The sequence below is a fragment of the Chenopodium quinoa genome, unplaced genomic scaffold (genome assembly GCF_001683475.1).
Source record: "Chenopodium quinoa cultivar QQ74 unplaced genomic scaffold, ASM168347v1, whole genome shotgun sequence".
Lineage (NCBI taxonomy): Eukaryota > Viridiplantae > Streptophyta > Magnoliopsida > Caryophyllales > Amaranthaceae > Chenopodium > Chenopodium quinoa.
Genome location: NW_018742899.1, coordinates 672,459 through 685,613, shown reverse-complemented (window position 1 = coordinate 685,613; position 13,155 = coordinate 672,459). Strand labels below are relative to the sequence as shown.

Genomic DNA, 13,155 nt, shown 5'->3' with positions numbered 1-13,155 from the left:
AGGTTTCGGCCAGGTTCGCAACATGGTCGTTTGCTTCTTTGCTTTTAACGATGGAGTTATCAACATAGACCTCCATGTTTCGACCTTTTTTCTTAGCGAAGACCTGATCAACCAACCTTTGATATGTTGCCCCCGTATTTTTCAATCCGAAGGGCATCATTTTGTAATTGTACACCCCGGAACTTGTAACAAATGTCGTTTTTGCTCGATCATCGGGGTGCATGAAGATCTGATGGTACCCAGAAAATGCGTCCATGAAACTAAGCAAGGCATGGCCACTTATCGAGTCGACTAGCTGATCGATCCTCGGCAAGGGATAAAAGTCCTTCGGACAAGCCCTGTTTAGGTTTGTGAAGTCAACGCACATTCTCCAGGTGCCATTTACCTTCTGAACCATCACCACATTAGCCAACCATTCCGGATACTGACAAGGCTCAATGAACCCTGCGTCTAGAAGTTTTTTGACTTCAACTGCGATGTCTTGGTTCTTTTGAGCGGAGTAGTTCCGCTTCTTTTGCTTAATGGGTCGACATTAAGCTTTTGGGAGATGTGGTTCGGGTCAATCCCGAGCATGTCTGCTGCCGAGAAAGCAAACTTATCTCGGTTGTCCCGAAGAAGTTGGATTAATTCAACATGGAAGCTCGGGTCTGATCCCTGCCCAATGCTGAAACATTTTTCGTTATCTCCTTCGGTCAACAGTATTGATTCTGTCTGATTATCCAGTTCCATTGCTTTGGCACTGGATTCTTCGGATTCAGGCCTACTGTCAATATCAGCGGGATTCCTAGACTTCGGTTGATTTCCTGAGTCTTTCGGCTCAGACAAAGAACTAGCCTTTTCTTTCCCCAAAGATGTCTTATTTGCTGGGGATCCTTGAGCCGAGGCACTTAATCTCTTGGGCCTTTTCGTACCTCTGTCTTTTTTTTTTTCCTCCTCATCATCCTTATCACTGCGACGACTCTTAGACGGTTTGAGGTGGTTGCATCTCCGGGCCTCCTTTTGGCTGCCCAAGATTTTTTCAGAGCGTCCCTTGTCCGAAACGTAAATCATTGTTTGATGGTACGTTGAGATAACTCCTTGAACATCATGAATAAGGGGTCTACCCACGATCACGTTGTACACAAACGGAACATTGACGACTAAGAACTCGTCCATAATGATCCGTTGTGCTAGGCTTCGGCCTAGGGAGACAGGAAGAAGAATCTTCCCATCTGGGTATAATGAAGAGCCATTGAATCCAGTTACCGGGAAGGGCACTGGAGTTAGTTTCTTGCTCTCCAAGCTGGTCGAATGCCCTTTGATAGAGGATATTCGCCCCGTTGCCACCTTTCACGAGGGTTCGATAGACGTTGTGGTTTGCAATGCCCATCATGATCACTAACGGGTCCTCATGGGGGTACACCACCCCTCTACAGTCTTCGGCTATGAACAGCATGTTCGGCATCGGAGATTGAGGTTCTCGGAACTCAGCATTATGTACTTGATGGGTCAAGCCCCTCAAGTGGCGTTTCAGCGCATTTCGAGAAACCCTACCGGAAATAGTGATAATGTCAAGATTTTCCTTGTCATTTAGCTTGTCTCTTTTCCGGAGAAAGTCCAGATCCTGTCGAGAATCTCTCTCGGCTTTCTTCTCTTCGCGACGGTCCGCGACGTACTTTTTCAAATAGCCTTTTTGGACCAAATCCTCGATCTGGTCTTTCAGCTGGAGGCAGCCCTCGGTGCGATGTCCAGTAGATTCATGGAACTCGCACCATTGGTCCTTCCCCTTTTTCTGATGCCATGATGGAAGTGGCTTTGGCTTCTTGAATCTCCCTTCGTCTTTGGTCGTGCTGAAAAATTTAGCACGCGGAAGAGCAAGAGGAGTATAAGACTCAAACCTCCCCGTATAGGGGGTCCTATCTTTCTTCGGCTTGGATGCCGAGGAAGGTTATGAGGCTTTTGCCTTCCCTTTCTTCGACCCTTGGCCTTCGGGCGCTTGGCCCTTCACTTTCAAGACCCCTGCTTGGGACTGAGATTTTGCTTTATTCCATTCTTCGGCTCGAATAAACTTGTCCGAGGCATCCGAATCTTCCTCCAAGGTCTGCGGGGCATGCATGACCATGAAGTCCAGGAATTTTCCAGCTTGTAGGCCGTTCCGTTAGGCAAATACGGCAAGGCCTTGGTCCTGACTCGTGATTCTGGACGACTCGTTGCTGAAGCGAGTCAAGTAATCTCGGAGGCTTTCGCCCTCTGTTTGCTGCAGACTCATCAATTCTGCAGTCGTTTTCTCTTGGCGGTCCGTAGAAAACTTGCTCTTGAATTTGTTGGCAAGGTCATTCCAACCTGTTATAGAGCCTTCTTTCACCCCCTTGGTGATCCACGATTGTGCAACGCCTTTGAGGGTGGTTAGATAGTATTTACACCAGGTAGCCTCGGACCTGGGGTTAAGATACATGTGCCCCTCGTAAGAGGCAATGTGATCTTTCGGGTCTGAGGTACCATCGTAAGTAATGTGCACTGGTATTTTTACCGTTGGCACATGCTCTTCTAATATCCAACTTTGGAAGGGCGAGCTTGTAGAACCTTTACGACTTTCCCCTTCTTCTTAGCCGAAGGGACCTCGCTTCTCCCTCTTAAAGAGGTGGAAGTGGTTTTCGTTCCTGGCTGAGATGATTCGGGGTAAGCCGTGGTTCCCTTTGGGTAAGTGAGACGGCTACGTACGTTTACTTCCCTTGGGCCTAGGCACTCATGGACGCTTTGGCGAGCAGGCTCTTGCCACACAGAGGTGGTATTGCTGCTCCGGAAGCTCATGAAATCCGGGTCTCGGAATGGTGGAAGAACTGGGGATTCTTTTTCCTTTCCCGCTCGGTCCTCCAGGTGTCTTCCTTCCACTTCTCCCCAAGCTGCTTGTAGGATGGAACTTGTCCATCCTCCTCTCGACCGATTCTCCTTCTCAGGTGTCTTGGATGAAGAGGTGAAGACTCGCGGGGCGTTAATGGGAGTTGTCCCCTTGGGCTTTAAGGAACTCCACGCAGACCGCTACGGCCCTTGCCACTTCCTCCGTAAAGGGCCCCGATAGTGGGGTCTCTTTTGGTTGGGACCGAGAGTGTAGACTCTATGGTGGAGGGCTCTTTGCATTAGACCCACTCGGCCTAGACGAGCTTGCCGGCTCGCGAGTGTGGTGAGACGGAAAACACTCTTAAGCGTCCCCTTTCAGAGAATGGGAAGCTTTTAAGAATGAAGCAGCTGGTTCCGGTGAAGAGGAAATCTGCCGATGTTCCCTCACTGTGATCAAGTCTTCGTCCCACCTCGAAGAGGTGGGAACATTTTTCTTCTGAGCACCTTTGGTACTCTCTCCACTCTTAGTCATGCTTATTCCTAAGATTGGTAGATTTTTGGCTTAAAGTTTTGTGTATCTTCCCCACAGACGGCGCCAAATTGTTTCGGATGAAAACAATGGTACCTTCAACAGGCCCTTTTTGATGGGAGAAGATGAATCTCGGTCCAAGTGATGACTGGGCCGAGGGGATCCTACACAGCAAACACACGTAAACTGGCCCCGAGGGTTATGCCGAGGAAGGCCCTTCCGATGCCGAAGTCAGTGCAGTGTAGAGGGAAAGAGTTATGCAAGAGAATTTAATACTTAAGGCTGATTGTGAATGAATGTATAATGATGTGAGTAATGACTTTTTTACCTTTGCTCAATTAGAGGACTTGGGCCCTTGAAGTCAAGTGGGCTTGCCACGTTAACCGGACCAATGACTGACTTGGCACTTGGGCTGGAAGGTTGAACCTTGCTTTTGGGCTTTGAATTATATCATTTGCGAACCAGGCCCAATAACGGTGAAATTGGACCCAAACACTAAATATTCATGATTTCAATAAGTTTGACGATAAAATTTTTTATTTTTATTTGACATGTATTGTGTAACTTTCAAAAAAAAATGAAAACTATAGTAATAAAAACCGAGCCCTAAAGGTAGCGGTCATTTTCATTCAGGAACCGCTACTTCAATTAACAGTTTTACAAAACCCTTTGTTCCTCTTTTTCACTCATCAATATTAATCATCTCCAATCTTTAAAGACTCTAACACATGAAGATCAAATAGCCCTGGCTAAGATAAAAAAATAATTAGATTTCCACTATCCTCAATTTGTACCTGATGTGAACTTTTCTCTCCTTCTCATGTCCAGTACATAAAGTTCAAATTACCATGATTGTGATCATCCACCTTTTGTTGTGACCTTAATGTACCAAAATTAGAGCCACTACCCATATATCATGCATTTAAATTGGTTACACTTTTGCCATGATATAAATATGCAAAATATGAGAGGGGTTAAATACAACAGAGAGAACCTCCACATTTTTTTTTCTCTATTTTAACAATATAAAATGTAAAGAAAAGCAGCTAAAATGATAAAGCTGCCCTCGCTTATTGGGTAAAATGACACTGATAACCCCTGACTTATAAACTTGAATTTCCTCAAATACAACATCCAACTTAACGATACCAAATTGGAAAGACGGGGGGGGGGGGGGGGGGGGGGGGGGGGGGGGGGGGGGGGGCTGGCGGCTACTTGTTACTTGGGCTAGCCAAATTGGTGTAGTAGGCTAGTAGCTAGCTACTTGCTAAGTGAAAGTTAATTGTGCACCAAGTCGAAGGTAGAGATGATACCCTAAAGATACGATTATTTCTAAATACACAAAGTTCTTATAAGGTGACTGCTAACCAAACAGTCACTTTTAATCCTATCATGCTATAAAAGAGAAATGTAATAAGAGACGACCTATTCCTATAAAGGTAGATCTCCTTATGAATTTGAGTGATAAATTACGATTTCCCAAACTTCCTATTCCACGAGGAAGATGAACAATGGACTTTAGTGATTTTGCTAATGTGTCATTGATTATATGTAGTATATTTTTTGTTTGTCATTAGGAGTTTATGATATTTTAAACAATTAACTTGTTTAATATTTGTGAACTTAATAGCAGTGAAAAAGCATTTTTATGTGGACACTACTCTTTCACCTCTTCCCGACCCTTATATAATAGGGAAATGCTAGGAAACAATCAATGTTATCTATCTCACCCCAACAAGAAATAAAAAATTTAGATTAAACTATAAAAATCACAATTAACTTTTAACCAATGTTTTTGAAAAAACCTTGTTTCTTACTAGCATATGAATTCATAGCCCTAACTGTAGAATAGTCAAATCCTATTATTAACTTTTGACATCAAAAAAACACTAAGCCTATTAATAGGATAAATTTTGTATTAGATTGTGGCTTGCTATCAAATATAGGACTGGAATGAAAATTAGAGGAAAATGTGGTATACCACTTTTTTAGGCACATTCCTTATTTTATGATTATGCACAATCCTTATAATAGATTTCTTTCTGGCAATATATAACAAATCATCCATTCTTATACAAAGATCTTAAAAAATAATAAAAGTGTAAATATACATACCTTCAAAATAAGAAGAAAAAAAAGAGTGCATAGGCCGGGCAGGACCATGTTGAGTGCTTAACAAATTCAATTATTTTGGTCTATCGTGCCCTGAGCCCTGCGCAAAAAAAAAAAAATAATAATAATAGAGGTCGCCCCCATTAGTTTTATTAAATTTTAATAAGAAAAGGGAAGATTGATTTTGCAAACAATAATTAAAAGCCATGGAGTTTGCAAATAATAAAATTAAAATCCCCTTTTTCATTTTTGTAACCATTTTGGTGGCCATTATTCCTACTACACAAGGTAACATTGTAGGAAACAACACTGTTAAACAGCATGAACACGATGAATGGTTTCAGAGAAAACTTGCTGAAGCTTATAATGCTTCATTACAAGCCTATCATCATGAACCTACTGAAGTTATGGATGAATTTAACTACCATGTCCATCGGTAATTTTTTTTTTTTTTTCCCAAATTTTCATCTATATATACGATTTATTATATGTTTCTTTTAAGGTAGATGTATTCATGCATAAAGTTTCAATAGTTATCAAAACTATGCAACAATAATTAATCATAATATCATATATTAAGTTAGGGCTCCCTAGAGGGTAGAATCACACATAATTTTTTTGGGTGGGTAAGGAAAATGTCCTATCAGGCCGAAATCTCTCACAAGTTAACTCAGCTCGGGTTAGCAGGATAGGCACATTATCACTAGTAGTTTTATTTATTTATTTATTTATTTATATTTTGTCATTTTGAGATGTTGATTTTATTATGGAATTAAATCTTGTTAAGTCATGTGAAAAATTACTCCTATAATCAAGAAAATCCTTTGTTAATGTACATGACATAATTTAGTTTGATCATAAATTATCAATGACAAATTTGCAGGTCATTAGAAGGAACCAATAGTACAAGAAGAGGGCTAGGTAGGTACAGGGGTGCATGCAAGGCTCAAAACCCAATTGACCGTTGCTGGAGGTGCAAGGCTAATTGGGCTCAAGACCGAAAAAGATTAGCGGATTGTGTTAAGGGTTTTGGACGTCGGACCACCGGAGGAAAAGACGGTCCGTATTATGTTGTAACAGACCCTGCTGACGACAACGTTGTTAACCCCAGGCCAGGAACCCTCCGTTTTGGGGTGCTTCAACCTGGTCCCTTGTGGATTACATTTGCTAGGGATATGAGGATTGTGCTCACTGGAGAACTATTGGTGACAAGCGACAAGACGATCGATGGTCGTGGTGCACAAGTCCGGATAGCCGATGGTGCTGGGATCACCATCCAATTTGCTAACAATGTCATAATTCATAACATTAAGATTCATGACATTAAGCCTGCTCTTGGAGGACTAATTAGGGACACACATGACCATGTTGGCATTAGGGGTGCTGATGATGGAGATGGTATCAACGTCTTTGCCTCCACCAACATTTGGCTCGACCATCTTTCTATGTGGAATTGCAGAGATGGTCTTATCGACATCGTTAAGGGTTCTACGGCCATCACCCTTTCTAACAACCATTTCACCAGACACGACCATGTAAGTAAATACATGCTAGTAAAAACTATGGTCAAAGTTTGTAAAGTTTAACTTCTCGTTTTACACCTTTTTTTTATTTAACTGTAATATGGGATGACTGTACAGGTGCTGTTGTTTGGTGCTAGTGATACTGATCCAAAGGATGAGATCATGCAAATATCACTGGCATTTAACCACTTTGGAAAGGAGCTTGTCCAAAGAATGCCAAGGTGTAGATATGGTTTCTTCCATGTTCTCAACAACGATTACACACACTGGATAATGTATGCTATCGGTGGTACTTCGCATCCCACCATCATCAGCCAAGGCAATCGATTCATCGCTCCTCCAAATCCTACAGCTAAAATGGTAGGAAACACAAACAAATGCACCATTGATTATACTATTAACAAGGCATTAGTAATTCAGAATCATATGTAGGTTACTTGCTGATTGTTTTTTGTTTCATATCGAGTTTGTTATTCATCGATTTTCTTTTCATTTGAATGAAACAGATCACAAACAGGAACAATGTTGTTGGCGAAGAATGGAAAAAATGGATATGGAGATCAGAGAATGATGTGTTCTTGAACGGAGCTTACTTTGTAGAATCAGGACACCCCTTAGACCAGAGGCGTTTCAAGAAAGATTTTATCAAATCAAAACCTGGAACATACGTGAGGAGGCTTACCCGATTCGCGGGTCAGCGCAGATGTATTGTTGGAAAAAGCTGTTAGATGTAACATATGTTTTTCGTTTTTACAACATTTATGCAATTAATACACTTTTTTCTCTTGTTTGGTCTTACAAAACATAGAGTACTCTTTCTAAGACAAGAATTATTGGATCGAATGTGCATGAAAAAGGAGATATTTTATTAACCATTATAATAATTAATTGTATGTACATTCAAATTTATGTATATGCGAAGTTGATATGAATTGGTTTACCCAATTGCATACCAATTTATAGGTAACAATGTTTTGGTCCAAAAGTTCTTTATATAATGACATAGTATTGAGTTTGTACATCACAATTACTATCGTCGACATCTACCTCACCATCCAATCACCAATCTGCCAACAGCAACAGAATCAACAAGCATATCATCTGGTAAGCAATTAACCTAGGCGTGACTGCTCTCTATCTCTCTCTCTTTATTTCCTCTGCTAGCTTTGTTTTCTTTCCATCCCATAGACAGCTAACATGTAATGAAAACACATACTCTGTACCATAAGGTTACTTTCATATTCTTTTCATCCCACTTTAAGGCAAACATGTAATGCAAACACATATCTGGTAAGCTAGTTTTGTTTTCTTACAATCCCACCATCAAGCAAATATGGTAAAGCAAACACATTCAACAGGTAAGTTAATTCAGTTTTCGTTCTATCCCACCATCAATCAAACAGTTTCCAAGTATATTCCATATTTCAGCGCTATCCCAATTGTTTAACCAGGGGATATCATTTTCGACATCCATCACTGTGATAAGAAACACAGTTGAAAAAGGATATGCAGTTCTCTCTATCAATAAGGACAGGAAGGGTTGGAGATATCAAGCATAAGTGAAAAATATCCAACAGAGGTGAATGGCCAATGAATCAAGGGAGTGGACGAGGAGAAGAAAAGGAAGGGGAGAGGGAAAGAAGAACAGGCTACTGTTACTGTCCCTCCAAAGTCAACTGATGCTTCAGGAAATTAAGCATACGGGGAACAAATAGATAGTTGAGATGATTGAAAATTAAAAATCGACCAAGTTACTCTCGTTGAAAACCTACCATATTGCTGAAACAGAAACCAAAATGAATTTGAGCATCAGAGTTATTGTTCATTTAGTGCTCTGAACAGTCCAATATGGTGAAATATGTATATAGACAGGAGCTTAGACAACAAGGCCAACCCCCCCCCCCCCCAACAATTTCACAGAACCACATAAAACAGACGTTAACACATATGTGCACCAACCTATATGGCATACCTAAAATGCTCTAATTTTATTAAGACTACAGGAAAGCATATAGTTTCCAAACTCGAATGAACTCGACTTCAAACTAAAAAAACAGTATTGTATGCCCAAAAGCTAGAGAAGGGCAAACCTCAGCCAGATCCTACTAGAAGGGCAAAGTCAATGACCAGTTTTCTTCTTGCATACTAGGCTATAAGTAATTACTGTACCCATTATATCAGTTGGATTGTCATCACATAAGTAAAACATAAAATGAAAGCAAGAATTTGAAGTCAGGCCCATAACAGTACTGTTGTTGCTAACATTGGCTATAATGAGACTCGGAAGTGGAAATTACAATTGCATTTTCGTGTATGATGCCCTACTTTTCTTATGATAGTATTCAAGCCTCAGCCCAAACAGAAAAGTAAAGAAAAAAAATAATGCACATATCAAAACTGAGATGAGATTTTTACTCGGTATTTGTTCCCAGAAAAGGAAAACTGTTCAAAATAAAATACAGGTCTATTCAAATCGAGTAATGATTTCTAACCTGGTAGCCTGCCTCCAATAGAGATACATGTGCTCATCCTGTTCAATATTACAACCCCTTTTGATGCTTTAGAACTGCTTTGTTTTGTTCTTGAAGAACTTGTCCCTTTTAGCATAAACAAAACAAAGAATGATAAAAGTTGCAGCTGACATAGACACAGAGGCCCATGGAACTGGTGGATCTGTGAAACACACAAGTGAAGCATCCAACTCCTGTGATGCACGATAGATAATTGAGTGCATAGCATACAAGTCATGTTCTGATGATCTCAAGTAATATGAGGCCAACTCAAATTCCAAATGGGACAGCGCTGTAATCATCTTATCCAGCTTATACTTAAAAAGAGACCACCTCTGTGAGAATTCAGTAACCTGGTTATCCTTCAATAGCCTCTGATACCCACCATGTGCCTTAACAGATTGAAGGACTTCTATGGCACTCGAAACCGTATAATTCAAAGTGGTCAAAAGAACATTCCTTCGAGCAGCATCCTTTTGCACAAACGACAAAGAAGAAATCTCCGAGAACGGTCCAAATGGAGTCTGCCCAACACTCCAAGTATAATCAACCAAAGTGGTATTATGCCTGGGGCTCCATCTCAAATGGGTTGGAGACACACCCCACATACTCTGCAAGACTGATCCAATAATCGGCCTTTCAAGCTCTCTAGTCTGAGTAAAAACATGACGCCCATTACAACTATAATCGCTCACAGTCTGAGTATTCCTTGTCCTAATCGCAATCACCATATCCTTAAACGCAACAGATTGATGAAACCGATCAAGCATAAGCAACGTATTATCATCCAAATCGAATACATACACCGGGATAACCCTCTTAAAATCATCCTCCTCATGAACACCCGCCAACCTCTTAAACTCATCAGCCGAATCAGACAGTATCTGATGCAACTTCTTCGAGTCCACATACTCACTCACAATCAAAGTATAGTTATCAAACAGAAACCTACTGGTATACGAGCTTTTTGACTTGGAAACAGCAAAAGAACACAAAGCACACTCCTTATAATTAATCTCATACTTCTTAAAACTCAAGGACTGATCCCCAAGCAACAAACCCTCATCAGACAAAGCGTTCTCAATCAATTTCCAATCCAACCCATAACTATTATGATCATTACTATCACTCCCAACAACATGAATAAACTGCACAACAAGGTTATTCTCAAAAGGAACAGGAATTCTTAAAGAAGGAACAAGCAATACCTGATAAGCACTATAAACCAACGAAGCTAAATCAGCCAACACCGCCTTATCCGATTTCGCCTTCCCGTGAAAAGCAGCAAGGGGGTGGAACTCACCCTTAGGAAGAACCCCATCACCCGAAAGACCCGGCCCGTAATCCACCGGCCCGGCACCTAAATCAACCCAAATGTACCTATCCTTACTCTGCCAGACCGAACCCAAGCACTTGGTAAACGAGGGCGAAGACGATTCAGCCCCAGTAGAAGCCGAATACGTATAAGCATACGGCTTCGATTGGGCGCCGAGATTGATGAGATAGACGGTATACCCATGAAGGGGCTTCTCCCGGCGGAAATCAGCAGCTATGATCTCATCGACAACAGAATACGCGACGGAGAAGAGCGACGACCGAAGCGAAGACGTAGAAGAGGCAAGAGAAGCGCGGAGGGCGGAGGAGAGAGAGGAAGAGAGAGAAGGGGAGGAGAGAGAGGCGTAGTGGTGGAGGGAGTGGGAGAGGGAGAGGTGGTGAAGGGTGGAGTCAAAGGGGGTGATGACGTGGAAAGGGGAGGAGGAGTGAGAAGCGGAGAGAAAAGAGGAGAGGGTTGAGGCGGAGGAAGAGGTGAAAGAGGGGCCGACGAGTTTGATGTGGATGGAGATTGGGAGGGAGAGAGAGAGGAGGGAGGAGATGCGGTGGTCGAGGGTGGTGGTTGCGGTGGAGGAGAGGGTGAATTTGAGGTGGGAAGGGAGAGAGAGGAGAGTGTCGTTGGATGCGTGAGGGTCGAGTTGGAATTGTTGGGTTAGGAAGGAGTCCAGGCCGAGGATTGGGGAGGAGGTGCTGGGGTGGAGGAGGAGGAGGAGGAGAGAGAAGATTACGGTGGTGGTCGGAGATTGGGTGGTGGTGAGCATTTTATATGATTGGGGTTCTTTGGTTGAGTGATTCAAGTACTAGAGCATTTTGTAGTGATTTGAGGAGTGATGTTGGTGAAGTGGTGATGATTCTGACGAGTTTTTCCGGTGATTTGTGAAATTGAGAAGTACGATGGCGGAGTTGTTAATTTTGGGGGCCAGATCTTGTGTCAAATATATGGGGTATGACCGTATGAGTCGTCTCAATGAGTGTTCTTTTTGTTTCATAATACTCCGTGAGTGTAATGTTGGTGTTAATTCGGAGAAAATTCGAGATATTGACTCCATCTCATATTTTTGGTGTCTATTTCTCAAAAAACACGGTAATTAAAGAGAATAGAGGCGGTAGGGGAATATTCTATGAAAAATTGTCCGGAATATTCTTACCTTTGCCTCATCCGCTCAAAATAATCCCACCTTTCGATTATTTTTTAATAATCCAACCTTTACACCCTATCTACTCTCAATGGTCCCAACTAACTTGAAACCGGCTAAACTGACTACCATTTGTAACTTGTGACTTGGGATTGTTTGCACACGTGTCACCACTCAATTAGTCTAAAATTAAAAAAAAATAAAAAAAAAACAGAAAAATTAAGTAAAAAAAATAAAAAAATAAAAAAAAACAACGGCCACCCTCTCTCTGGGAGATCCACCACCAAAACCACCTTCCTTACCTAGCCCACCCACCGAAACCACCTCCTCTACCTCGCCCACCCACCGAAATTGTCCTTCTCCCCTAGGAATGGCGGTTGTGATGGGTTTAATTTACGATTTTGGGCTGATTTGTGGGCGTCGAAGCAGCTGCTCTAGTTTGTGGTATCTGTCAGCGGTTGTTGGTGTAGTTGTTGTGAGTGGCGACAGATTGTGATGGTGGGTTCGTTTGGTGTTTGCTACGGGGAGAGTAGCAACTGCGTTTGCGAAGGAGTGGTGAGGGGCGACTGCGTTTGCGAAGGAGAAACATTAGCGCTGTTTTTTTATTATTTTGCGGGCTGGTGCTGGGGTTGGGTCAGCCGGAAACGGGAAGGAAAAGGGAAAGAGTGTCCGGAATCGGGAAGGGAAGGGAGTTCGTGGTCGGATTCGGGGAGGGGAAGGGAGATGGTGGCCTGAAATGGGTAGGGGGCTGGTGGCTAGGGCTGCCGGAATCTGGGCTTGGGATTTTTTAATTTTGTTGATTTTTTTCTATTTTTTATTTTATTTATTTTAAATTTTTTTTTTTTTTTTACCAATCATAGGCTTATACGTGTCTAGTAACTTATAATAACAAGTTAGATGACCGGTTTGGACCATTTAAAGCGGAATAGGTATAAAGGTCGGATTATTAAAAAATAATCGAAAGGTGGGATTATTTTGGGCGGATGAGACAAAGGTGGGATTATTCCGGGCAATTTTTTCAATATTCTATTGGAAAGATAAAAAGTAGAGAATAGTGTATAAGAATGACTACTTCACCAAATGTCACTGAGCAATTGCGAAATTCACCAAATGCCATAAGCCTTTTCTAAATTCACCAAATGTCACTGACAAGTAGCACATTGACACCCCGTGCCATTTATGAGGTCTGGACGTTA

The 13,155-nt window shown here is 41.9% G+C and overlaps 2 protein-coding genes across 2 annotated transcripts; one reads left to right on the top strand and one right to left on the bottom strand.

Annotated features, from left to right (window-relative positions):
• The first annotated feature begins 5,170 nt into the window (after positions 1 to 5,170).
• Positions 5,171 to 7,781, top strand: LOC110727057 (pectate lyase-like). The gene is made up of 4 exons (XM_021906595.1): positions 5,171 to 5,894; positions 6,342 to 6,993; positions 7,099 to 7,341; positions 7,488 to 7,781. The coding sequence occupies exons 1-4, from the start codon at positions 5,665 to 5,667 to the stop codon at positions 7,707 to 7,709; spliced, it is 1,347 nt and encodes a 448-aa protein (XP_021762287.1). The 5' UTR covers positions 5,171 to 5,664; the 3' UTR covers positions 7,710 to 7,781.
• Positions 7,782 to 7,826: 45 nt separating this feature from the next.
• Positions 7,827 to 12,571, bottom strand: LOC110727056. Its single transcript, XM_021906594.1, has 2 exons — positions 9,474 to 12,571; positions 7,827 to 8,173 (listed from the first exon to the last, which is right to left on the bottom strand). The coding sequence occupies exon 1, from the start codon at positions 11,582 to 11,584 to the stop codon at positions 9,542 to 9,544; it is 2,043 nt and encodes a 680-aa protein (XP_021762286.1). The 5' UTR covers positions 11,585 to 12,571; the 3' UTR covers positions 7,827 to 8,173; positions 9,474 to 9,541.
• Positions 12,572 to 13,155: the final 584 nt, after the last annotated feature.